Source organism: Muntiacus reevesi, chromosome 15, assembly GCF_963930625.1.
Source record: "Muntiacus reevesi chromosome 15, mMunRee1.1, whole genome shotgun sequence".
In the NCBI taxonomy this organism is placed as follows: Eukaryota; Metazoa; Chordata; class Mammalia; order Artiodactyla; family Cervidae; genus Muntiacus; species Muntiacus reevesi.
Window position 1 is genome coordinate 29,587,426 of NC_089263.1, and position 25,710 is coordinate 29,613,135.

Genomic DNA, 25,710 nt, shown 5'->3' on the forward strand with positions numbered 1-25,710 from the left:
GCAGAGTTCTGAGTGTCCATTCCAGAGTGTATCTGTGTTCAGTGTGAGCACTGAAGTGCTGAGCTGGAGGCTGGCACTAGTGGTAACGCAGACCTGAGCTGGGACACTCAAGGTGGGGCTGGGGAGGGCACGTGAAATGAGAGACACTTAGGGGAAGACTTCCCGAGGAAGCAGACCCTTGGATTCTCAGCTCTGGAGTCTTCTCTGCTGATGGAAGCAGGTAGGAAGAGCAGTAACCATGCCCTCTTTTCTCACTTCCTCTCCCCAGACTGTTCTTCGGATTGTGGTGCTCGGGATCTGGGATTACATTGAAAACAAGATAGAGGTAAAGACCAGTGTCCCTCGCACCCCCCTGACCCAGCCATCCTGGAAGCTGGAAACTATCACTGTCCTGTCCGTCCCAGGGTGGGAGCCATCAACAAAGGCCAGCTCCCTCCCACACTGGACACACGAGTCTGTCCAGCTGTGCCTTTGAGTGGGTGGGGAGGGGAGACAACTGAGAAAGTTTCCAGTGAAAGAATATGGTCTAAAATATCTCTTTGAAGTTCTGCAAAATTTAAAAAGTTATTCATGAATCATTTTGGAAAACTTCTGAAATGTGTTTGAAAACAAATCTACTCTTTAAAATGGCCCCGTGGTCGGAGAACAGAGTGAGGGAACCCTAGAAGTGCTTCTCAGCCTGGGTTTCTGCTGAGCAAACCAGTTGCTCTGTTTCATGTGAAAAGGGGGTGAGGTGTGATGGGAGGAGATAGGGTGCTGGGGAGGCTGGCTGTCCTTCGAGTTTGGTGCACACAGGACAAGGCAAGGAGGTCAGTGTCTGCTGCCCACTCCTTCCTTACCACCACCCCCTCCCCACCACCAACACACACTTTTTAGCCTCTTTGGGTCAAATGCTGGGAGCAGACATAGAGGCCTGGCCTGTGGAAGTCTCAGACCAAGGCCACGCTGGAACAGGCTGATGGCAGGGCAAGGCCCAGAGCTGAAGCTCAGGGTCCCCTCCTCTCCAAACTCTGCCTCCAGGCAGAGTGAGAGACTCAGCACCAGCCCTGGATGAAGAAGATGCAGGCTCTGGGCTTCCCAAGGGGAAGGGGCCTTCCTTCAGCCCCTGCTGCCACTGAGAGGTTCAGAGAGGCCAGCACAGGAACCCTGCAACATGGAGGCAAGCCTGTCCCAAGAAGAGACAAGATGCTGGAGGCAGATGCTTGAAAAAGAAGCTTGGAATAGGCCAAAGCAGTCTGAACCAAGGCTGGCGATGGACTGAGGTCACTTGGAGGACAGTGCTCAGGAGCATGCCCAGCAGAGAGGCCCCTGAAGACCAGGGAGGATCAGGAGAGGTAGCCAGGGATGGGGGGTGACCTTCAGAGGGGGCTGCAGGGCGTCATTGGCCAGTGCCAGCTGCCTTGCCTGGCCTGGTCACTGGTTCCAGGACATTCAGGAAGGTGGCCCAGGGTGCTGACATCCACCTCCTCTCACAGGTGTTTGACGGGGCAGTGATCATCCTGTCCTTGGCCCCGATGGTGGCGTCCACTGTGGCCAATGGGCCCCGGAGCCCCTGGGATGCCATCAGCCTCATCATTATGTTCCGGATCTGGCGGGTGAAGAGGGTGATTGATGGTGAGTGACCTGAAGGGGGTGAGCTGGAGGCAGGAAGGGCGGCACGGCCTCTGGGTTCTTGCCCTTGTAGGGGCAGCCTTTCCTCGGTTCCCACCCCTACGTCCCACCCTGCGAATACTGTGGGGCTTGACATCTGCTCTGGGAGCCCCTAATCCAGGGTCCTCATCAAACTGGGATGTGATCGGGTCCAGCTTCGGAAGGTCCACCCTGGGAAGGTGCTGGTGGATCGTCTCATCCATCCTCTCCTTTCACAGGTGGGAAGGCTCAGGCCCCGAGGGAGGAGGGTCACACAGCAAAGCAGCCTTGAGCCACAAGTGGAGACAGGACGCCCGAGGCCTCCCGGTGCTCTCTTAGCCGTTCAGCCTCCCCCATCTGCACAGGCTCTGCTCTCAGCTCTGTCCCTGAGAACATCCGCTCCCTCCAGGGCACGAACAGCGCCTTCTGGCTCCTCTCTGCCAGCTGTGGACAGCTGGATACCCTCACACCGATGCATCCTGACAGCCCCCGTTGTGAATGCTCTTCCCAGCTGTTCCCCTTTGTCCTGACACGTCAAGTGTTGCAGAGCCACTGGGGGCATCATGATAGGGACGGGCTGTGTGAACGGATGGGGGTTGGTTTGCCACTCTCACCCTCGGTGTGAACTGGCTTCAGCAGAGACCCCGGGGCAGTGGGCCCACTTGGGGCAGCCTCTGGGGCCTGGAGACAGGTCTCCGGGACTCATGGGCTGTCCTCGAGTTTGGAAGCAAACAGAAAAATTCTGATTTCTCTCATCTGCATGATTCCTACAGCAGCCAGAGAACAGCTGGAGGTTGGGAGGCTGTGGGTGGAAAAGAACTTGGAGGGTTGAGACGTGGAGAGTTCTAGAACATAGTGGCAAAAGAGGCATGTGACCGAGGTTTCTGAAGGGTCTGGAAGGGCTGGTTCTGAGAGGTGTGAGAAGAGTGTGAAAGGCAGAGGCCAAGGTCAGGTCAAGAGTTGATCCTGAGACTTCCCAAGAGCCAAGAGAACTGCCAGAGGAGGGGTCCGTGGGGCTGCCGCTGGCTGGGAACTCTCCAGGTTCTCCAACCCAGAGTCCAGGGTCTCTCCTCTGGGTCTCAATGTGTTTCATTTATAAGTAGGATTGACTGTGAGTAAGTAGATTCAGAACAGCAGTGACTTAAAATAGAGGCCTATTCCTCTCACATGAAAGCCTGCAGGTAGGCAGTCCAGGATCGTAAGGAGCATCCATAGTCATGGTCCCTGGTTCCTCCTGTTTTGCTGCTTTGCTGCACATAGCCTACTTTCCAAAGTCACCCCCATGGCCCAAGATGGCTGCTTCCGTGCCTGCTCTCACATCCTCATTTCAGCCAATAGAAAGAAGGAAGAAAGGAATGAGATAAACAGTCAAAAGGAAAGCCCCATCTGTCTTTTCTTTTTATACATCTTTACTCAAATACAGTTACATACCATAAGACTCACCCACTTAAAATGCACAACTCAATGGTTTTTAGTACATTCATAGAATTGTGCAAACATCACCAAAATTTAAGTTTGGAGCACTTAAAAAATCACTTCAAAAAGAAACCCATTAGCTTCACTCCCCATCCCCCTCTAGCCTTAAGCAAATACTAATCTACTTTCCATCTCTATAGATTTGTTTCTTCTGAGTATTTCATTTAAATGAAATCATATGATATGTAGTCTATTGTATCTGCCTTCTTTCACTTAATGTTTTCAAGATTGATCCATGTTGTAGCATGTGTACACGTGTGCTAAGTTGCTTCAGTCATGTCTGACTCTTTTGTGGCCCCGTGGACTATAGCCCACCAGGCTCCTCTGTCCATGGGATTCTCCAGGCAAGAATACTGAAGTAGGTTGCCATTTCCTTCTCCAGGGATCTTCCTGACCCAGGGATTGAACCCACATCTCTTTTGTTTCCTGCATTGGCAGGTGGGTTCTTTACCACTAGCACCACCTGGGAAGCCCAAGCATTCATCGGGACGTCATTCCTTTTTCTTGTGAAATGGTGACTGCAGCCATGAAATTAAAAGATGCTTGCTCCTTGGAAGAAAAGCTATGACCAACCTAGACAGCATATTAAAAATCAGAGACATTACTTTGCCAACAAAATTCTGTCTAGTCAAAGCTATGGTTTTTCCAGTAGTCATGAATGGATGTGAAAGCTGGACTATAAAGAAAGCTGAGTGCTTGAAAGAATTGATGCTTTTGAACTGTGGTGTTGGAGAAGACTCTTGAGAGTCGCTTGGACTGCAAGGAGATCCAACCAGTCAATCCTAAAGGAAATCAGCCCTGAATATTCATTGGAAGGACTGATGCTGAAGCTAAAACTCCAATACTTTAGCTACCTGATACAAAGAACTGACTCACTGGAAAAGACCCTAATGCTGGGAAAGATTGAGGGCAAGAGGAGAAGGGGATGACAGGGGATGAGATGGTTGGATGCCATCAGTGACTCGAAGAACATGAGTTTGAGTAAGCTCCAGGAGTTGGTGATGTACAGGGAAGCCTGGCATGCTACAGTCCATGGGGTTGCAAAGAGTCGGACACGCTGAGCAACTGAACTGAACTGAAGTGTTCCATTGCATAGATATACCACATTTTATTTATCCATCTGTCAGCTGATGGACATTTAGGTTGCTTCCACTTTGGGCTGCTATGAACACTTACGTTCGAGTCTTTGTGTGGACATATGTTTTCATTTTTCTTAGATTCCTAGGAATGGAATTACTGGGCCATGTGGTCACTCTTTGTTGAATATTTTGAAGAACTGCTGTTTTCCAGAGCAGCTGCCCCATTTTACATTCCCACCAGCAGTGTGGGAAGGTTCTAATATCTCCACTTCCTCATCAACCCCAGCTGCCTTTTAAGAAAGGCTTCTGGAAGCTGCTTCATGACACCTGCGCTTATATCCCATTGTCCAGCATGTAGTCTCATGGCTGCTCACAGCTGCGAAGGAGACTGGAAAATATAGTCCTCATACCAGGCAGCCATGCACATAGCCAGAATTACAGAAAATCCCATGGACAGAGCAGCCTGGTGGGCTGCAGTCCATGGGGTTGTGAAGAGTCAGACACAACTGAGCGACTGAGCACATATGCAGAATGTCACTATGGAAAAGGAGGAAAATGAGTATCTCGGTCACAATGGCTTAGGGTTCTAGCTCTCTTATACTTTCTGGGTGCTGTTGGTACCTAGGTACCACACCTGCCACTGCACTGCTAGATCGTCTGGGAACCACACCTGGGCCTGAACCTGCTGCTGGCTGGACGCTGGGACTGGCCCTTCCCCTCCCAGCCCTGCCACTGCCAAGCTCTTCATGGGGCTGTCTCTGTCTTGCAGCCTATGTCCTGCCGGTGAAGGTGGAGATGGAGATGGTCATCCAGCAGTATGAGAAGGCCAAGGCCATCCAAGACGAGCAGCTGGAGAGACTGACGCAGATCTGTCAGGAGCAAGGGGTAACGCATGGCCACTCTCAGTTCTGCCCGGGTCCATCCTAGGCTGAGAACACTAGTGGTGCCTAAAACTCCCCAGGGTGTCAGAGCTGCAGGGGCACTGTGGTCAGCGAGCTCCTCCGGCCCCTTCACAGACACATGGGGAGCCCAAGGCCCAGAGTCAGGAGACGTATCTCTAAGGTCACTTGTGCCCAGCCAGGCCTGGACTCAGCCCCAACTCCCAGGCCAGGCTTCTTTTCATCTTGCTGTGGTGACCAGTTAGCTCTCCAGCCTGAACCGGCTAAGTCACCCTCTCAGTTACCAGGGTTTTCTGGGCACCGTGGTCTCTGAAAGGGAAGGGGAGTCAGATTCTGTGTGCAGAGCTTGCCGGGCATCACAGTGGGCCAGTTGCCACCCAGGACCCCCAGATCCACCAGAGAGGCATCAGCAGTGCGTTCCTCCCTCTGGTAACCAAGGAAAAGACTCAGAGACAGGGAGGGGCCCTGTGAGGCTGTGCTGAGGCGGGTGGGTGGGGTGGGGATGGGCAGCTGGGCCCGGAAGAGGGTCTGTCTAGGAATCCAGGCCTCACTCAAGGCCCATCTCTCCCCCTCCACCCCCTGTCCTCTGCATGGCTAACCAGAGATAGTTTGGCCTTCATCCTGATGAGAGAGAGGATATCTGGAGTGTTAGCAGCAGCAACAGGGGGATCTTCTCAGGTTTAAATTTTATTTTTTAATTTGTCTGTGCCTGATCTTAGTCGTGGCATGTGGGATCTAGTTCCCTGACCAGGAATCGAGCCCGGGTCCCCTGCATTGGGAGCAGAGTCCTAACCACTGGGTCACCAGGGAAGTCCCCAGATTTGAATTTTTGATGGATCTTTCTTGCCACCCTTGGAGGACGGATGGGAGAGGCAGGAGTGGAGATGGGAATGAAGCCTGGAAGAGGCTGTAGAACCACCAAGGGAAACAGGCTCTGGGGTCAGGGAGACAACATCTCGAGCCTCATCCAGGACCTGGCCAGAGTGTGGTCAGGCAGCTCCCAGTCTGCTGTCTGATAGGAAAATGAATGCTCTGCTCAGCCACACTTGGCCACATGAAAGCCCTGCATCTGCTCTTCATAAATGCCTGGCCTCCCAGGCCGCAGGGAGCAAGCTGGCCCCACGAGCCTCACGTTAACAGCCCATGTGCCGCGTGGCTGAGGGGAAGCCCTGGCGGCAGCCCACCTCCCCTGCTTTCCACCACGACCCCGTCCTGAGCCCCCGGGGACCCCACATTCCTGCTGTCCTGGTTCACATCACCCGCTCCATGTGGCCTCCTTCCCGGGGGTCTGGGCCGGAGGGAGACTCCCTTGGACTCCGCGCAGGAAAGAGCCCATAAATAAAGACAGATTCCCTCTAGGTAGTGACATCTGGAAAAGAGATGAACAGAAACAAACCATTTTAATTTAAAAAACACCTGAAGCCTGTCATCTGAGTTAAGACAGCAAAAAAGGGCCAGACGGGCTGGAATCCCAGGGGGCTGCCAGGAGGGCGGGAGGGGCTGGCCAGAGCCGAGGCTGGGTTCTTTGCTCTCCCAGAGCTCGGCCCTGGGGTGGAGCAGACAGACACTTCATTTTCAACTGGATTGTAAGACCAGGCTTGAGACTTGACTGGGCAACAAATGCCCTTAAAGAAATGTGAGTGCTGGCTCATGGGATGTCAGGGGTGGCCAGATCCTTTGAGAGGAAAGTGCTTGGAATAGTTAAGTTGTTACGGACAGACCTCAGTGCAAAGCCATCTTGGCTACTTGTGGTTTTGGACACCAGTGAAACCTCTGTGGACCTTGGTTTTCCTAATCTGAAAAATGGGGCTAGTAATAAAAATCCTGGAAGGATGGCTGTGGGATTGTTTAGCCTAAAGCCCGGCACCTGACAAATAGTGACTCTATGAAAACTAACCCCTATTTCCCCCCACACACCCATTTTACAGGTAAGAAAATTGAGGAGTGGAGACTTGCCCAAGAGCACACAGCCAAGGGAGTGCTTTTAGAGCCAGGAGTAGATCCAGGTGTCCTAACCGAATGCCCTTCTTTCCCAGCCCACCTTGCTTAGGGTCTTGTTCCATAACATTTTCCTACCCAGGTCACTTCTCAGGGCTTAGTCTTTAAATCACACTTTAAAGACAATCTTTAAAGACAATCTTTAAAGACATTTCTCAGGGTGTCTTTAAATCACGGCCTGAGGACACCCCTTCTTTTGTGGGCACAGACCCGGCTCCCCTCAGCTCCCTCAACAGCTTCCAAAGAGTCTCTAACTGCTGCTACCCCCAACCCCACCCCACCCCACCCTACCCCATCCCAGGTCATTCTGTTCATCTTGGTCACAAACTCTCTCTCTCCCAGCTGGAATTCTTAGGGTTCAATGAAGCAATTTCCAAATCAAATTCATGTATTCTACCTAAGAAACTGAAATGTATCCAAAGTTCCAGTGAAATGTGTGGCATCACTTTGCATTCACCTTGCTCTCTCCCTGGCATGTATTTGCATAACCATTTGCCTACTCTTATTTTTCAGAACAGTTTTAGACTTATAGGAAAATTGTGACAGTATCACAGAGTTCCCATGTGCGCTCTACTCCATTTCCCTATTGTTAACATCTTACCTTAACATCATGCTTTTGTCACAATTAATGCACCAACATTCATACGTTGTTATCAAGGTCCGCACGTTGTTCAGATTCAGTTTTTATCGAATGTCCTTGATCTGTTCCAGGATCCCATCCAGGATACCATATGACAATGAGTCATCGTGTCTCCTGGGGCTCCCCTTGGCTCTGAAAGTCCCTCAGACCTCTCTTGTTTGTGGGGGCCTGGACAGTTTGGGAGAGTTGGTCAGGCGTTTTATGGCGTGTCTCTCTGTTGGGTTTTGACTTGTGTCTTTCTCATGATTCGACTGGAGTTCTGGGAGTTTGGGAGGGAGACCACAGAGATCCGGTGTCATTCTCATCCCATCACATCAAAGGTAATACTGTCACTCTGACATCACCGTGGGTGTTCACCCTGAGCACCTGACTGAGGCCGGGTGTGTCGGCTTTCTCACCGGTCAAGTGACTCTTTTTAAAATTCATCGTCGCTTTTTAAGAAAGCTTAAGTTGCTTTGAGAAGCAACCTGTGGAGACGCTGGGTGACACGGTTTGCCAGTTTCTTGCAGGAACAGCTTGTACATTTTCTCTTCTGTGCCACGTGGCAGCCCATTTCTTACCACGTGGCCACACCCCAGGGGGCTGGGAACCTCCTTGTGTTGTAGAGGAGGGGCCCTTGGATTTGGCAGATGGGGGAATCTGAGGCCAGTGGGGGATGAGGATGGAAGAGGGTGTCTCATGGCTCATTCCGGTCCTTTCCCCCTGGACCACACTGGCCCTCTGGTCTTCCCAGGGAGACAGGATTCAGTGCTGCCCTCAGTCCCACGTCTCTCCTGGCCACCGGGCTTACCTCACCCTTAGCAGATTCCCACGAGGAGCCCAGAGGGGCCAAGCTGGGGGGAGTGACGGGGGTGCAGTCTGTGGCCTCCTCACCTTCCTCCAGCCCTGGCGGGCCTTCTGCCATTTTCCTCCAGACGGCTCATTACTGTGATGGAAGCATGTCCCCTCAGCCCCTTGCATTCAACAGTCCTTTGGCTGGAAGGTCATTCCCATTTACTTTTCTTTTGCTCTCTCTGTGGATTCTGCTCTCTGCCTGTATGTCCACCCAGAACTTTGCTAGGCATCTATCTGTACACCAATCTGCACACCAGTGGATTCCAGAGGAGGGGTGCTAGCAGCCGTCCTTCAGAGAGATGGTGTGCATCCACTTTGTGTCCTTCTCTATAAACGGCTGCTTCAGAAATCAAAGGTATTTTCGAAGCAGGGGTTAAATCAGTGCAATGATATATTCTTCCTATTCGTCATATGAAACCACCTCTGAGGTTTTAGTGCATCCCTGCCCGGCCCCTTGCTCTAATTCCAAAACATATTTTGAAGTCCCCATTGTACCTGCTCTTTGTGCTCTAAGCCTTGCAACAACCGTTGGCCCCCAGTAATATGATCCAACTCAGAGCCCTGTGGAAGTTTGTTTCTCTTTCCTGCTGGGCCCTGTGGGACCAACGAAGTTCTACTTCCTCAGCACCATCCACCCTGAGATCACTGGCAAGACACCTAAGGAGGTGGGGCTCAGTCTTGGGTGACTTGGGCCCCAGCCTGCAAGGCAGCCAGTGGAACACCGTGAGCCCCTTAGGACAGCCTCAGACCTGCGGCAAGCGGCAGGCTCCGAAAGATGAGTCCTGTAATGAGGGCAGTTTGCGGGGTGGGGGGCCATCCTCTCTCCCAGGGAGTCAGCAAGAGGAATTCTGACCTCAGCTACATGGATCACTCCCTTCACCCCTGGATCTCAGGATCCTCATTGGAGAAATGGATGAAACAAGGCTTGTATCACAAGGATGCTGTGAAGTTCAGATGAATTCAAGTAGTATCGAAAGTCTGGTCCACTGAAGTCTCTCAGTAAATGTGAGAGAGAGAGAGAGAATAAAAACAATACTAAATCATTTATATAATGGTGACTGTTTACAAATGCACTGCCACGTGTTTTAGCTCATCTTGACTCTGATGGTCAGAGTTGGCAGGCTTGGTATTATTAATCCTTTTATAGATGGAAAGATTGAGGCTGAGAGAGACGGCGGCTCGCCCAGGGTCTCACTGTTTGTCATGGAAGGAAGGGCCGGGATGGAACTCCGGGCTCCATGTGCATTTTCCTCCACCACAAACAGGGCATCTGTACAAGTCTGTGAGAATGAGTAACAGCATCTGCTCCGTCACACGGATCCGGACATCCAGTGGCCTAACACTTGTCCCCCACCCCCCACTGCAGCCCAGAGCGGGGTGGGGGTACGGGGACACTGTGTCACAGTCTGGCCTCCAGGCTCTTCCATGTCATGGCTGCTGCTTATTCTGAGTGTCGGGAGTTTTCTCCTTTCAGCCAGGGGTTAAGAAAGGGAGGGTAGAGAACTGTGCATAGACGATTTTTACTGCCTGGGTCTAAAAGCGGTGACCTTGCTTCTGCCCCCGTTTGATGGTGGACTCAGTTACACATTCACACCTAAGGTGCCAGACCCCCACAACAGTAGGCTGTGCGTCTGCTGAAAACAGTCACCTGCACAGCCGCCTGTAGGCCCACAATGTTCCCTAACTCCCTTCCCCCCTTCCCAATAGCAAGAGGAGCAGTCACAATGATCAATTCTCCCTGGATGATGCAGGTCCCCCTGGCCTGTCTCCTGAAGAAATCTGGACCCTAAGGGATAGACATTCCCGGTGGAAGCAGGGGGAAGGGGTTCTCTCCTCGTCCTGGAGGTGGCATTTGTGGCTGGCTAATTCTAGAGAACCCCCGTCTTTTCTTGCAGAGGCCAGAGTCCCCCAGCTCAACACAATAGTCTTTGTTACCTGGATTATTCAAGATCTCCAACTGTGAGAAGGAAAGTTGTTTCTTTTTTTTTTTTCCAAACATGGGAAGTGATTTGTAAAACAGCCGATAGCTTTAATGACAAGCCTATTTAGCTGATAAAATTAGCCATCAGAGGAATAACTTATGTTATCCTTTTGCCATAATTTAAATTTATGGCCAACTACCAGTCATCTTCACAGTGGATGGAAAGGGGCCAAGGTCGGATTCAGCATCACCCTGCTCCTAAATCATTAGTTTGCAACTGTCTCCTGAGTTTTATTGTTACCAACAATGGCGAAACTAATGGAAATAAACATTGGATGCCATCCCAATAGCAGATGGGTTTGAAGGCAGGGCAGTCTGTGCAGACAGCCCTAATAGGATGGAAGAAAATTATTGCTATTGCATTAGATACCATCGAGCTTCTGGCCAAAGTGTGCATTGATCAGGCCAAGGCCATGTCAGTTGTACTCCACAAACCAGACCATTAAAGGCAGAGATGCGTTGGGTGTGCCCGCCCTGCCGCCCCGGGGGTCTGGCCCCTCCTGGGCATGCATTAAAAGCCCAGCCCAATGGAAGGGGACTGACTCACTCCAGTAATGCACGCTGAGGGCTTCCCTGTGGATCCCAGCTGATTTGGTCAGGTTATCTGATTGGAAATGCTTAGCTCATGATGTGCATTAAGAAGGGCGGTGACTGCACTTTCATTCTTCCTGAGCCACACGATGGTCCTTTTGTCCCCGCTGGACCAGTTTACCAGTGGGAAATTTGCTGCATTTTGTCTTCAAAGCCACCATGTGCTTTATCTCCCAGAGGCCCAGGCCCACGTGCTATAGGTGTTTCTCCTTACCTGCCCTTTGATTGCAGGACATCGGGATTTTTATATTTATCCTCCTAGAGATTCTTCTCAGTTTCTTGAATTTCTGGGTCGGTGTTTTCCATAGATTTGCAAGGGTTTGGGACATCATTTCTTCTTTTTAACATTTATTTATTTGACTGTGCCTGATCTTAATTGCAGCACGTGGGATCTTGAGTTGCGGCATGTGGGCTCTAGTTCCCTGATCAAACACGGAACCCAGGCCCCCTGCATTGGGAGTGCGGAGTCTTAGCCACTGGACCACCAGGGAAGTCCCTCAGTGATCTCTTTATTTATTGCTTCGGCCTCATCCTATCTTTTTTCTCCTCTGGAACTCTAATTGCATGTTAGACTTTCTGATCGTGCCTCACTTCTTTCTTATACCCTAATCTCTTCCCCCATTCTCTCTCTTTTTTCTTTTTCTGACTGTAAGTCCTAATATTTTTTTTTTATAGATCTATCCCAGGTTTAACATCCCTGTCTTCTACTGTGTCCAGTCTGCTGTTAAACGCATGCAACTGAGGACTCAATTTCAGATATTGTATATTAAGGTTCTAAAATTTTCATTTAATTCTTTTTATAGGTTCTGTTTCTCCACTGAAATGTTACATCCATTTTATCCATCTTCTCCCCTCCCTTCTCTAACAATCACAGTTGTTTCAAAGCCCTTGTCCGTTAATTCAAATATTTAAATAGGTCAGCTTCTGTGCAGATTCTAAGCAGCTTCTTAACTGGTTTATGATTTGATAATCAATCACTTTTTTCTACTTGTTTGCATGAATAGTAGTTCTTATTGTCTGTGGAATGTATTGTTGATGCATTTTAGAGGTTCTGGATTATGTTATCCTCTCTGTAAAGAGTTGGCTCTCTGCAATTGGGCATTCAAATGAAAACAGAGCGCTGCCTAAGTGGTTCAGTGGTAAAGAACCCACTTGCAATGCAGGAGACACAAGAGACATAGATTCAAACCCTGGGTTGGGAAGATCCCCTGGAGAAGGGAATGGCAACCCACTCCAGTATTCTTGCGTGGAAAGCCCCATGGACAGAGGAACCTGGTGGGCTACAGTCTACCGGGTCGCAAGGAGTCAGACATGACTGAGCACACACAGCATGCAGCATAGGAGCAGAGGATGGTCCTGAAGATGCGCCAAGAGTTACCTGGCACTTGCGATTTTTCCCTCCCAGTTAGAATCCCAGAGCCAGGACAGAGCTTATCATAGACCAGAATTCAGCTGCTCCGTTAGCCTTATTGAACACACAGTGAAAATGAGGCCCAAAGAGGAAAAGAGACTTAACCAAAGTCAGAGTGAGGCTGGAGAAGGGGGCGACACAGGACAAGATGGTTGGATGGCATCACCGATTCAGTGGCCATGAGTTTGAGCAAGCTCTGGGAGATGGTGAAGGACAGGGAAGCCTGGTGTGCTGCAGTCCATGGGGTCACAAAGAGTCAGACACGACTGAGCGGCTGAACAAGAACAACAGAGTGAGGGGGGGTGATGGGCTCCTTCCTCCAGCTCTAGCTGTTTTCCCACCTGGGAGCCTCCTGCCCTTTCCTGACCCCTGTTACCGTTAACCTCCTCATATTCTGTTGGGTTGAGTTACTTCCATCTCTCCCATAAAGCTTCAAGTTCCCTGACCAAGGTCTGTGGGGCTAGAAGCCAGAGGCGTGGGTTCTGGACCCAACATTGCTTCTGATGCACCATGTGGTCTGAGCCTTTACCCCATCCTGTCCCCTGGCACAAACGCCTCCTTCCCGTCTCAGGGCCTTAGTTCTCCCATCTGACTAATGAGGCCCTGATATCCTAGGACCCCTTGACAACTCTTCATCAACTGGGGAAGCACACATGACCATGTTCAGGAATGCGGATCAGGAGCCAGGCTCTGAGGGTCCCAGCTAGAACATCTGGACAGTCCCCTGGGCTGTCACGGCCAGTGGCTGGAGCCGAGAGCCGATGCAGCCCATCTGCAGTGTCTCCTCTGCGAGGGGTCAGTCATTTCTCTTTAGGGCAAGCACTCAGAGCATCCAGCCACCCCACACTCTCTGGGTAAGCAGCTTGTAATAACCTGTCCCCAAAGCAGGTTGCCCTCTCCCTCATCCGCATTCTAATCCCTGCCCATGCTGACACTTGCACTTCCTAAACAGTTCTCATCTCCTTCTGACTGTCTCTACTGTAGTCCAGATTCTGGCCATCCCTGGCCTGGACCGCTGCAGTAGTCTCCCAGCTCGTATTCCCATGTCTGTCCTGGATTGTGTCTGTCCAGTTCATTCTCCTCTCTGCTTTCAGCACAGTCCTTTCAAAATGCTCAGCTGAATCACCACCCCACCACCTCCACCACCCCACTGTTCGGTTTAAAAGACTTCAGTGGTTCACTGTTGCTCTTTAAATAAGGGCCAACGTCCTTAGAACCTCTTACCATGCTCCACGGCTGTGTGCCTGGTGTGGCCCCTGCAGACCTCCTCACCGCTCTGCCCTCCCAGTCTCTGCCTCCCGGACACACCACCTCTACCACAGGTGCCACCCAGAGCTAGCCTTTAGGACTCTCCTAAGAGATGCGTTCCTTGTGCAGCAGATAACCCCTGTCACTGGGACCAGCCAGGGCTCACTGGGAGAGGCGTTTTCATTCCAGTATACATAACAGAATTTTAACATCACCCTCACCAGGCTTTACCTGACTTCTTAGTGAATGGATGAATAAATGAGTGACTAGAACTACCATACACTCGGGGTGCATATTTTTAGCTTAAAACTTATTTCATTGTGCATGCCTATGTCTGCATATATGGGCTTGGGGCTGGGCAAGCTCTGGCCTCTGGCTGTCTGGCCTGAATTCCAGTGGGACACTCATGGGCAGCTCTGTATCAATTACAAGTTATCAATAATGCATCTGTTCAGAGTGGCCTTGGAGGCCATTAGCTAGGACCGCCCGCCCTGATGAGCGGCCTTGGAGAAAGCAGGCTGGGAACGCCCATGGGAAGTTCAGATCAGCTGGGGCCGGAGGGCCTCCTAGCCCCAGCAGAGCTAAGGAGGGTTGCCTAATGGGTCCTCCGTGACATCTGAGACCTGCTGCGAGAAGGGTGGCTCCAGCCAGCTCCCTCTGCACAGACTACCCTGTAACAAGCCAGCCTTGCTTTCTCACTTTCTGAGACCAATGGCGCCATCTGAGTACCGGGTTGCTAAGATCCAGGTCTGAGCCTAGCCTGAGACCAGAGTTAGAGCCCAGTGTGTGATCAGGTTGGGCTCTCAGTTCGTGACTTGGGTCAGGGCTCAGTGTGTGAGCAGACTTGGGGCTCACTCTGTGAGCAAGATCAGGGCTCAGTGTTGGGGCTCAGGCTTTGTCTCAGCTTTGGGTCAGGATCAGGACCCAGTTTGTGGCTGGTGTTAGGACTCAGCCTGAAACCACAGAATTGGGCAAAACTGACTAGCTTCACGCATTCATGTATTGATTCCCTCAGCAATATTTATTGAAGGCCTTCTGTGTACCAGGCAACAAGACAGGCAAGATCCCTGCTCTTGCAGAGATTATCTTCTATACTTTATTCTTGTGTAGATTATATTCTACATTCCTGCTCTAACAGAGGGCCAGTTGTGAAGGTTTCTTCCCAGTTCTGCATAACATCATGTTGGTAGTTTGGAAATAATCATGGTGGATTTACCAGAGATTAGCATGCACTGTAAATCAGACCTCTTTTTATTTTTTTAATACCTGCACACCACTGCAGGTGAGAGGAACACCCATAGACAGTTTTTGAAGAAAATGGTGGAGTGACCACACGTGTTTATCTGATCTCCTTCCCCAAATTCCACTAAGATGGTGGTAAAGAAAAAAAGAATCATAAACAGATAAGAATTAAGAAATCCTTTAAGTCCTATCCATCAGGACAGAGAGGAGAGAGAGAATTCTGTGGATTTGCGGGAAGTGGAGAGAGAGAGCAAGAAAGTGGTAACTGATCTCGAAGAGAGGAGGATCTATCACTAAGGGAGTGTGTGAAGAGGTGGCTAGTGAAGGAAATGGGCTAATTCCCCCTCAGAACCCTGGAGAGTTTGGAAGGAAGGGGTGAGTGTGAAGCCGACCATAGGGGAGAGGGGTGGGCTAAAAATCTGTACACGTGCTATCTGAACCCTCCAGGTCCCCTTGCAAATCCTGAACAGTCAGGAGACCACGCTCCCCCATCACACAAGAGGCAAGAGTTTTATCCTCTGGAGAAACTGAACCAGAGGGCTCTGCAAGTGGGCACCAGGTGAGGCACACCCCGGGAATTAGGTCAGTGTCCTTTCTTCTCATGGCTGGACCCTCAGCCCCATTTCCCTGCTCTGCTGTCAGCACACAGGCGGCCAGAGACGTGTCCTCAGGCAGGAGGCTGATGAACTCTACCCAGACCTGAGTGGTCCTAGAGACAAAACCCATGAACACTGACATTGGGAAGTTATCCCAATGTCAGTTTGCTGCCCAGCCACTCTAGTGTTAGTGAATCCTTGAATTGTGTTTCACTTTCATCAAAGGAAAAATAATAAAACATTAAAATAAATTTTAAAAAAATCATAAGGTGTAAGTGCAATGTAGAGAATTCAAACAGGGTAATGGGATGGAGTGCCTGGGTTAGGGGTCCGGGAAAGCCTCCAAGGGGGGGAGGGTCAGCCATGTGATATGGGACCAGAGGTTTCTGGGGAGGTGATCCTGAGACCAACACAGGCTTAGTGTGTTTAAGGAGTTTTGAGAAGGTGTCCCAGTGAGAGGTTAAGGGAGAAAGGGTGAGAGGAAGTGGGCCAAGTAAACGGAGTCAGAACTCACACCTGCTCTGTAAGTCAAGGGTGAAAAGCTTGGGTTTTCTCCCACCCAAGGGGAGACATGACAAGAGGGTGACATGATCTGATCTGCGTTTATGAGAACCCCTCTGGCCCCTGTTGGAGGATGGATAGTAGAGGATGTGGGGCTGCAATCATCCAGGTGAGAGCTGGCCGTGGAGATGCGGGAGGTGGGTAGATCTGGGGTAGCCCTTCAGGAGCTGGACTTGAGGGCAGAGTGGATGGCAAGGATAATGGAAGGTGAGGAAGCAAGGGAGGAGGTTACATTTTTGGCCCCAGCTAAAATGAGATGAAAGCACCTGAGGAGCAGCTGTGAGAACAGAGTGAACAGTCCTGTTTAGACTAGGTTGAGTGTGTGGTGTCTGTGACCTAGTTCTGTTGCTGTCAGGCAGGCAGCTGGAGGTGTGACCTGACATTGCAGGGAGGGGCCAAGGCTGGAGGTTGGAATCATGAGCAAGCAGGTAATCTCCTAGGTAGGGAGCTAATAACCCCCAGCTTCAGGTCTTTGGGGGTTTGACTGGAGGTTGTGGGATTGTGCAAGAGTGACGCAATGTGTGTTTGGAACACTAGGTGGCAGTGAAGACTCTCCTTCCTCCTGAGTCCGCAGTCAGGCCGTTCAGAGTCAGACACAAACTTTGCCTTCACCCAGATGACCCAGGAAGGCCCCAGAGTGTGAACAGCCATCTCAGCCACAACCCCAAGAGGCATCTGAAAGCCTCTCTAGGAAACTTTCCCCAACAACAAAAATTTAAACCAAAATAAAAATGTATGATGCCTTTTACAAAGCCTTTATGAAGAGCTCTGTGGGGGTGATAACCCCCATTTTACAGAGACAGAAACCAGCCACATGGCATAAAGCCGCAGGGTTGGGACCAGAGCCCAGTCCTGTCTGACCAGCGCTCGGAACACCTCGGGGAAGAAGGATGTGGGCGCTGCTGGAAGACGAGTGGGTCGGGCACAGACCAGTGAGCACGCGATGCCACGATGGGCTTCCCTGGCAGGTTATCGCTGGCCCTGGATATTGTGGGGTTTCCAGTCCTCCGCTAAACATCGGTGTAAGACAGCTGAATAAGGTTCTCATTTTTGGGGGTCACACTTTAGACCAGTAACTAGAACAGGATTCAACTCCGATGTTCCCCGACTCCTGCGATGCATTTTTTTTTTTTTTTTTCTTTTTGCAAACCACCATTGCGTTCCTCTTACGGCCATCTTGTCCTCACGACACAGTATCAGAGATGGGACACGGGAACATATTTTATTACTTGGAAAAGCCTCCATAAATGTCAGGTACTCTTGCCATTAGTGTCGTTGGGAGATTTATAAAGGAACGCCCCCTCCAGCCTTTGGAGGCTCAGTGCCTTCCTCCCCACTCTCCCAAAAGGAAAGCGCCCAGATGTCTCGCAGGGCCTGGGTCCCGGTGCCGCCCACCGCCCACCGCCCCTCTCCTTCTTGCAGTTTGAGATCCGGCAGCTGCGGGCGCACCTAGCGCAGCAGGACTTGGACCTGGCGGCGGAGCGCGAGGCGGCGCTGCAGGCCCCGCACGTGCTCAGCCAGCCGCGCAGCCGCTACAAGGTGGTGGAGGCCGGCACGTGGGCCGAGGAGACGGCGGCCGAGAGCGTCGTGGAGGAGCTGCAGCCTGCGCAAGGTGAGTCTGCCGGCGCCTCCCCAGCCCCGCCGTGGGGAGCTCCCTCGCCGCCCCCGGGCTCTGCACACAGCCACAGCATCCGGGAGCTGGGGCACGTCTCCTGATGGGACTGTTCCCGTGTCAGCCCACAATTTTGGTGGGGGGTGGGGAACCCTAGTTTAGTGCTCCCCGGGACTGCCTTTCTCAGCCGCGGAGAAAGCGTTCAGTCAAGCTAGCTGCCTTGCCCCGACTTCGACATGATCTCGGTGGCCTGTAGTGTAGTGACCTACACTTGCCTGCTTTGAGTGTGTTACCTCCCCATTCCTCGCGGCAGCTTGCAGGAGACTTTCCTACTTTATGGGTGAAGGGACTGAGTCCCAGAAGAGTCTTCCAAAGGTGCAGAGCTAGGTTTCCAGCCGGGTGCCCTCGGACTTTCCTACTGGGCTGCCCCCACCCCCGACCCCCAGGACCCAGATAGTAAGGGGCCTGGGGCCAGAACAGCCGAGAACCTAAGCCTTGAGGATGGTGGTAAATTGATGGGCCAAATTGATGGGCCGGTGATGTTGGTGGAGATGGGGGCCTTGGCCATACCCTAGGGCAGAGTTCTCTAGAGAAGACCAGCTGTGTCACCTTGCAGTGGGGACTTAACCTTTCTGGGTCTTGGTTTCACTAACTGTCAAATGGAACGATGCTGAGCCTTCCTCACAGGTTCCTCTGAGGCCCCAGGAAGCAGGTGCAAGTGGCTTTCAGAATTGCAAAGTAGTCCTGCAAATGTCAGGTGGTGGTGTTTTGTGATTGGGGTAGAAATACCCCTACATGGTGATGCAGCTGTCAGGTTTGGGCCTTTGTGGGATTTGGGGAGGCTGTGTTCTGACAGGCTCAGGCCAGGACTTGGCCTGCACAGGAGCCAGCAGGGGAGATCTGCAGCCTTGTTAGAGCCCCCAGGGGAGCCTGGATGCAGGTTCCCCTCCCCAGGCACCCTTGCTGCTCTGGTCTGAGTCTACCCTGCCCTGATTGCACCTGAAAATGCTGTTGCTAAAATGATGCCTATGGAATTTCTTCACTTTACCAAGATATATATTTTTTAAAATATTGACTTCCCCTAATAATTCAGAATACATTTTTAGGACCATGTTTTTGACCTAAAGATAAGGGAACTACCCAAATGCCTCCAAGAGAAGCTTTTTACAGTATGATTTCATTCCATCCTCACACCTCTTTTCTGTCATATGGAGGGAGAAACTCAGGCCCAAAGAAATCAAGAGAACTTCATGGGGTCACATGGAAATGGAGGTGCTGGACTCAGCTAACTGCAGCTTGATCTAGGGCCCTCTTCACTTTGGCATGCTCTATTCCCCTCACCAGGGCAGTGACAGCCAGGCAGGGCTGGACAGGGTGGGAGGCAAGAAGCCAGAGCTCCAGACTCTGCCACTCCCCAGCTCTGCGACTTGGGGTCTCAGTAAAGTGGGCTCATAACTCTGGCTCTGTCTGCCTCACAGGAAGTCTGGGGAACTGGTGGACGTGAGAAAACTCTGTAGGCTACACGGTGCTGTGAACAGGTTTGGGGGAGTAGGGTGATTGCTACTATGATCTTTTGAGAGACCTTCCATCCTTAGAACTTTAGAAGTTGGGGGGCTCAGGACTTCTGCGTCTAGCTCTTCAGCTGACATGGCAATCCCATCTAGAACCCCTGCCAAGAGGTTTACCAGTTTCTGAGAACAGGTACCTGGAACCTCCCAAGGAAGCCCAGGCCAACCCAACTTCACATGACTCTGCCTGTTAGAAAATACTTCCTCAGACGGAGCCAAGGTCTGCCCCCGGCACCCACCTCTCCCACCTGGACGAAGCTTTTATGTCTCCCAGCTGAGACATCCTTTTGGAAACTGGCCTCTGGGTGCCTTCTCCTCCAGGGACTGTCACCTGCATCCCCACAGCCACTCCTCAGGGGACACAAGCCCTCCAAGTTCTTGCTGTACAGTCCCTCCCTGAGCATTCCAGTGTTTCCGTCCCTCTCAGAGTGACATCTAGAACTAAGCACGCTTCTCCGGGAGCTGCAAGACCAGGTCAGAGTGTTATGGGGCCACGCCTCCTTTTTTGTTCTGGACACAAGACCTCTGTGACCGAGCCTTGTGGTGGTTGCTGGCCTCAGCTCACAGATGAGCCAGGTCATGGCTCTGTTGAGCCCTGGAACCTCCCCACAGCCCATCCTTGACTTTCTGTATGCCCATGCAGAGTTTGACATTCATTTGTGTTCAGCTGTAGCCTGATTCCTGCCTTTACTCTGGGTTTCTAGGGCTTGTAGGTTCTACTCACAACTCATCACCAATCCTGCTGGTTTTACTGCCTATATATATTTTGAAACATTCCCGACTTTTCGTCTGCATTGTTCAGCCTCCCTCTTTCTGGACCTCATCTGCTTCCCTGACCTCAACTTTGCCCCCATGGGTGCCTCTTCACTCCTCCCCCCTACCCCAAAACACACACACACACACACACACACACACACACACACACACACTGATCTTCCATAATCTTTCATGTCACTCTCTGACTTAATACCTTGGCTGGTTATTTGCTTGAGCTGCCGAAACAAAGTCCTGCAAACTGGGTGGCTTAACCAACAGAAGTTTCCTGTCTCTGAGTTCTGGAGGCTGGAAGTCTGGGATCAGGGTCTTGGCAGGACTGGCTCCTTCTGAGTTGCGAGGGAGCATCTGCTGCTGCCTCTCCCCCGGCTCCTGGCGCGTTGCTGGTAACCCTTGGCGTCCCTTAAAGAAGCATCACCCTGACCTCTGCCTTCTCTTCACATGCTGTCCTCCCTGTGTGTGCGTCTGTGTCCGGATTTCCCTTTTTACAAGGACCCTAGTCGTGTTGTGTCTGGGGCCCACCCTACTCCAGTATATGACCTCATCTTAACTAATTCTGTCTACAACAATCTCATTTCCAAATCAGATCACATTCTGAGGTCCTGTGGGTTAGGATTTCAACATATGACTTTGGAGGCAGAGGACATGGTGACTCAGCTTGTAACAGGTGGCATGTAAGGCCCTTGATATTCTTGTCCCAGGCTGCCCCCTCCCACCCCCTGCCATCTCATCTCCTTCCACTCTGCACTCCGTCTTCACTTTCACTCTGGCTGAGTGGAGCATCTCTGCATTTGGAGAAGTGTTCTGTGTAAGTAGTAAGTCCCTGAGGCTTTCCACATGCTGTTCACTGGCAGGACAGGCCTGCCTGCCAAACTTCTTTTCATCCCTCAAACCCGTCTCAGAGTCAGCTCCCGGTCACCATGTTCTTTCCTCGAGACCTTATATGAACCCCCGCTTGCCAGGTCGCCCCCGCATTTTATCTTCAGAGCCACACCTGGCCCTTGGCAGGCTCCCCATAGTGATCTACATGGAATATAGTCTGCAAGCTCATAACTGATTGACGAACAGAACAGATCTGTGGACATGACTTGTTTGACTATGGGTCCTGCAACCCTGGGTCTTCTCTCAGCGCTCAGGGGACTTCTGGCAGTAGCCCACTCCAGAAACCCCGCTTGTGGCTTGCAGCTCCCTATGCCGGTGCTTGGGGAATCCAGAATATAAGAATCTTCATTTTGAAAATTCTGGAAGTTGGTGGCAACTTTTTCCCACTTTGTCCTGTTTTCCAAGGATGAGAGGAGCAGGTTTACAGCCTATCCCAGGGTCTTCCCAGGTGGCGCTAGTGGTAAAGAACTTGCCTGCCAGTGCAGGAGACTTAAGGAGACACAGGTTCAGTCCCTGGGTCAGGAAGATCCCCTGGAGGAGGACATGGCAACCCACTCTGGTATTCTTGCCTGGAGACTTCCATGGGGAGAAGCCTGGAAGAAGCCTGGTGGACTACAGCCCATAGGGTTGCACAGAGTCGGACACAACTGAAGCTACTTAGCACGCACAACCGGCCCATCCCAGGACCTTCCTGCTAACAAAGCAAAGTGAGGTGGAAGAGCTCTGCCCTGGCGGCTGCTAAAGCCCGTTTTGAGGCTGCAGCTCACCTGGCGCTGGAGCCCACTCAGCGCTGTTCCGTCTTGGGCAGTGCGCACCTTTGAACACCTGAGCTCAGGTGAGCACGTCCGATACAGTCAGTCGTTCTGCAGCACCTCTCTGCCTCGCTCATCAGGAGCCTTCACTCTTGAGATAACAGCCTGGCCGTTACTATCCTCCCCCCGCCCCCAGCCAATGACCTCCAGATCCCGGACACCTGATGCCACACTTGGATTCACAGGGCGTCAAGATCTGAGGTCACAGAGTCTGCAAACAAGCCAAGCATTTAAAGTAACCGCACACATTCTAGTACTGTGGAACCGTGAGTCCCTGCCTCTCCACCCTGTTCCTTCACTCCCTGCAGTCCCCACGGAGGGCACCTTCCTGCAGGAAGTGGAGGGAGGCAGAAGAGGAAGGTAGAAAGTGATCGGCTACACGTGCCAGCCAGGGGGGTCACGGGTTCTGTGCCAGCCCTCCTGGAAACTAGAGGCATGTCTGATTGGGCACTCGGATCTGCCACAGAGCTGGCAGACGTGCACCCCTGGGAGCTGTTGCCAGTGCCCCTCCCATCTAGCCCTGGAGCCCTATCCTCGCTCTCTGTCTCCTCTGTGACATCCCTGCCTCCTAGCTCTCTAGAGGCACCCTGGGCCTGGCCTGTGCAGAGCACTAGCACATTTCCCAACCTGTCACTGGCCTGCCAACCCCCAGAGCCATCAATAGCAAAGGTGGTTCCTCTGAGACAGAGAGCAGAAGCCTTGCCGGGTTAGCAAGTGGCATGCATGATTCACGGCCTCTGATGGGCTGGGGAGTCAGGGCACCCCAGCTCACCTCTGTCTGACCAGGACTTGTGTCCAGAGAGGGATTTCCACGATGTTAGAAATCATGGCTAGACAAGCTCGGGGCGCTCTGGGCCACGCTGGAGAGGGAGAAAGGGCAGTGTTTGTTGCTCACCATGACCTTCAGGCCAGCGAGGGCCCCAAGGCTCAGCGTGTCACACCAGTGCACAGACAATCCGGGGATTAACCTGCAGACATCAGCAGTAAGTCTCAGGAGCCTCGGGGTACGGGGGGTGGGGAGGGAGGCAGCCACGGGAGTGGGAGTGCCAGCCTCAGCCGCGGCAGGAGAAGCGGCTCCTGCAGTCCCCACATTTGCCAGCAGGTCGCTGTCAGACTAACGCCAACCAGCTTCTGTTTAAACTTGCTCCAGCACAAATCATTTTTAAAACCCAGACTGCAAAGTTCCAGGCTTTGGGGCCTGCCAAGTTCACAGTGCCCCTGTGTAGTCATTAATACTTCCCTCCCAAATTTATTAGTCTTGAAGCTCGCCCATAACTTATGAATTACAGCCGCTGGTGGGAGTGCCACAGCTTTTACCATATATCACAGTGAGCCTCGGCGTCCACCCCCCGCCGCCCCCGCACTGCACCCGCGCTCAGAGAAACCTCCATGGAGGTGCACCGGGCCGCAGAGCTGGCACTGGGTCTCACCCTGGGAGAGGAGAGGCTTGTGTGCTGACGGAGGCAAGTCGGGCTCTCTCCCATCACTGGCCTCCTGATGGGGGGCACCAGAGACCAGGAGAGCCCCCAGAGCTGTAGCCCTAGAACTGGTGCCCCTCACATAAAGCAGAGAAGCACATACCAGGGTAGGGAGGTGTGGGCGGCTCTGAAAGAAAGATGTGGGATTCAGACTCAGGGCTGGGTTTGGATCTCAACTTGGCCTTGAACAAGTTACTTAACCTCTCTGGACTGGCTTCACGGCGGGTTAACCCCTGCAGTCACTGAGGGTGTCACACTTGGTTCATTGCTCTGGTGTCACTCTCTTAAAATTCTTAATGTTTTTTCTTTCAGTGATATATTAATTTCAGGTATACCTGAAAATACTTGTATATACTGGAGAATCACAGTAAGTCTAGATAGCATCCATCACTATGCATAGGTACAGAATTTTATTTATTGTGATGAGAACTTTTGAGATTTATTCTCTTAGCAGTTTTCAAATATACCATACAGAGCTAACTATAGTGACCATATTGTAGCATATCCCCATGACATTTACTGTATAACTGGAAGTTTCTACCTTTTGAGGCCCTTCACCCACCCATTTCACATCCCCTCCCTTGCTTGCCCAACCCCTGCCTTTGAGAACCACCAATCTGTTCTCTGTATCTCTGAGCTCAGGGCATTTGTTTGTTTTAGGTTTTGTTTTTAGATCCCACAAATAAGTAAGATCATATCATGTCTTTGTCTGACTTACTTCACTGAAGCACAGTGCCCTCTGGTCCATCCAGGTTGTTGCAGATGTCAAGATCTCATTCTTTTTTATGGCTGAATAACATTCCACTGTATGTATGTATGTATGTATGTGTGTGTATGTATGTACCACATCTTCTTTATCCATTCATCTGTTCTTGGACACTTAGGCTATTTCCATATCTTGGCTATTATAAAAAATGCTACTGTATACATTGGGACGCATGCATCTTTTCAAATGTTTTTGTTTTCTTCAGATATATACCCAGAAGTAGAACTGCTGGATCATATGGTAGTTCTATTATTTTTTTTTTTAGGAACCTCCATACTGTGTTCCACAGTGGCTGCACCAATTTACATTCCCACCAACAGTGTACTGGGGTTGTCTTTTCTCTGCCATCTCACCAACACTTTTTATCTCTGTCCTTGTGATTCTAGCCATTATAACGAGTGTGAGGTGACGTCTCCCTGTAGTTCTGGTTTGCCCTTAATTGCACTCCTTGAGTGAAGTTGAGTTCCTTTTTGTGTACCTCTGGCCCACTCTGTGTGTTCTTCAGGAAAATGTCTATTCAGATCAAATTTTTTAATTGGATTATTATTTCTTTTTTTATTTTGCTATTGAGTTGTATAAGTTCTTTATGTTTATGTATTTTGGATATTAATCCTTATCAGGCATGATTTGCAAATATTTTCTTCCATTCAGTAGATTGCCATTCGTTTTGTTGATGGTTTCCTTTGCTGTGCAGAAACTTTAGTATAGTCCTACTTGTTTATTTTTTGCTTTCATTGCTTTTGTTTTAGTGTCAAATCCAAAAAAATCATTACCGAGACCAAGGTCAAGGAACTTACATACCGCCCATGTTTTCTTCTAGGACTTTTATGGTTTCAGGTTTTACATTCAAGTCTTAATTCATTTTGAGTAAATTTTTGTGTATGGTGTAAGTTAGGGGTCCAGTTTTCCCAGGACCACTTACTGAAGAGACTTTCCTTTCCTCCTTGTACATTCTTAGCTCCTTTGCTGTAAACTAATTGACCATATACGGGTGAGTTTATTTCTGAGCCTTAATGCTTTTTAAACAAAGGACCCCACAACTTATGCAGCTGGTCCTGAGTCTGAACTCTGATTGTCCCAACTAGGAGCAGAAGAAGCACATCGCCACTGAGAAGGACTGAGCACTCGGCCACACGCACTGCCCTCGGCCTGGCACACAGCTGGTCACATAGCAGTGTCCTTTCTCGATGAGGCCACTGAGCTGTGGAGCAGCAGCGTGGAGTGTGGCAGTGGGAGCCCTGGCCGGGAGTCAGGGCCTCCCTCTGGGCTCGGATCTGCACAGGACGTGTGGGTGTGCAGTCGGACTCCCCACTCCCACCCCACAGCCGGGCCAGTCCCGCCGCCCAGGGAGGCCCACCTGACTCACCACGCCCTCTTGCTCCACCTCGCTGGGCAGGCTGGGGCTCTGCCCCAGGAGCACACCCACATAATGAGCACTGCCAGCACAGCGCTCGACCAGCTTTAGGAGGATCAGTCAGGAGGGCTGCGTGGAGTGCTCACGTCCTAGGAACAAAGGTGCTGGGTGGTTGAGGGCAGCTGCGGCAGCTGCCACAGCAATGACCTGAGACTTAGGGGCCGGCAGGGAGCACCATGGGCCAGGGTCTCAGGGAGGTGACGGACAGACCCAGGTTAG

General features: G+C 51.3%; 1 protein-coding gene across 2 annotated transcripts in view; it reads left to right on the forward strand.

Moving 5' to 3' along the window:
* The window catches only part of TMEM266 (transmembrane protein 266), a 119,397-nt gene that overhangs the window by 86,961 nt on the left and 6,726 nt on the right, over window positions 1-25,710 (forward strand). For both annotated transcript variants that reach the window (XM_065906978.1, XM_065906979.1), the window contains 4 exons: window positions 269-325; window positions 1,476-1,614; window positions 4,954-5,069; window positions 17,608-17,797. In XM_065906978.1, the coding sequence (XP_065763050.1) occupies window positions 269-325; window positions 1,476-1,614; window positions 4,954-5,069; window positions 17,608-17,797 (502 nt within the window). The remainder of the gene's footprint in view (window positions 1-268; window positions 326-1,475; window positions 1,615-4,953; window positions 5,070-17,607; window positions 17,798-25,710) is intronic.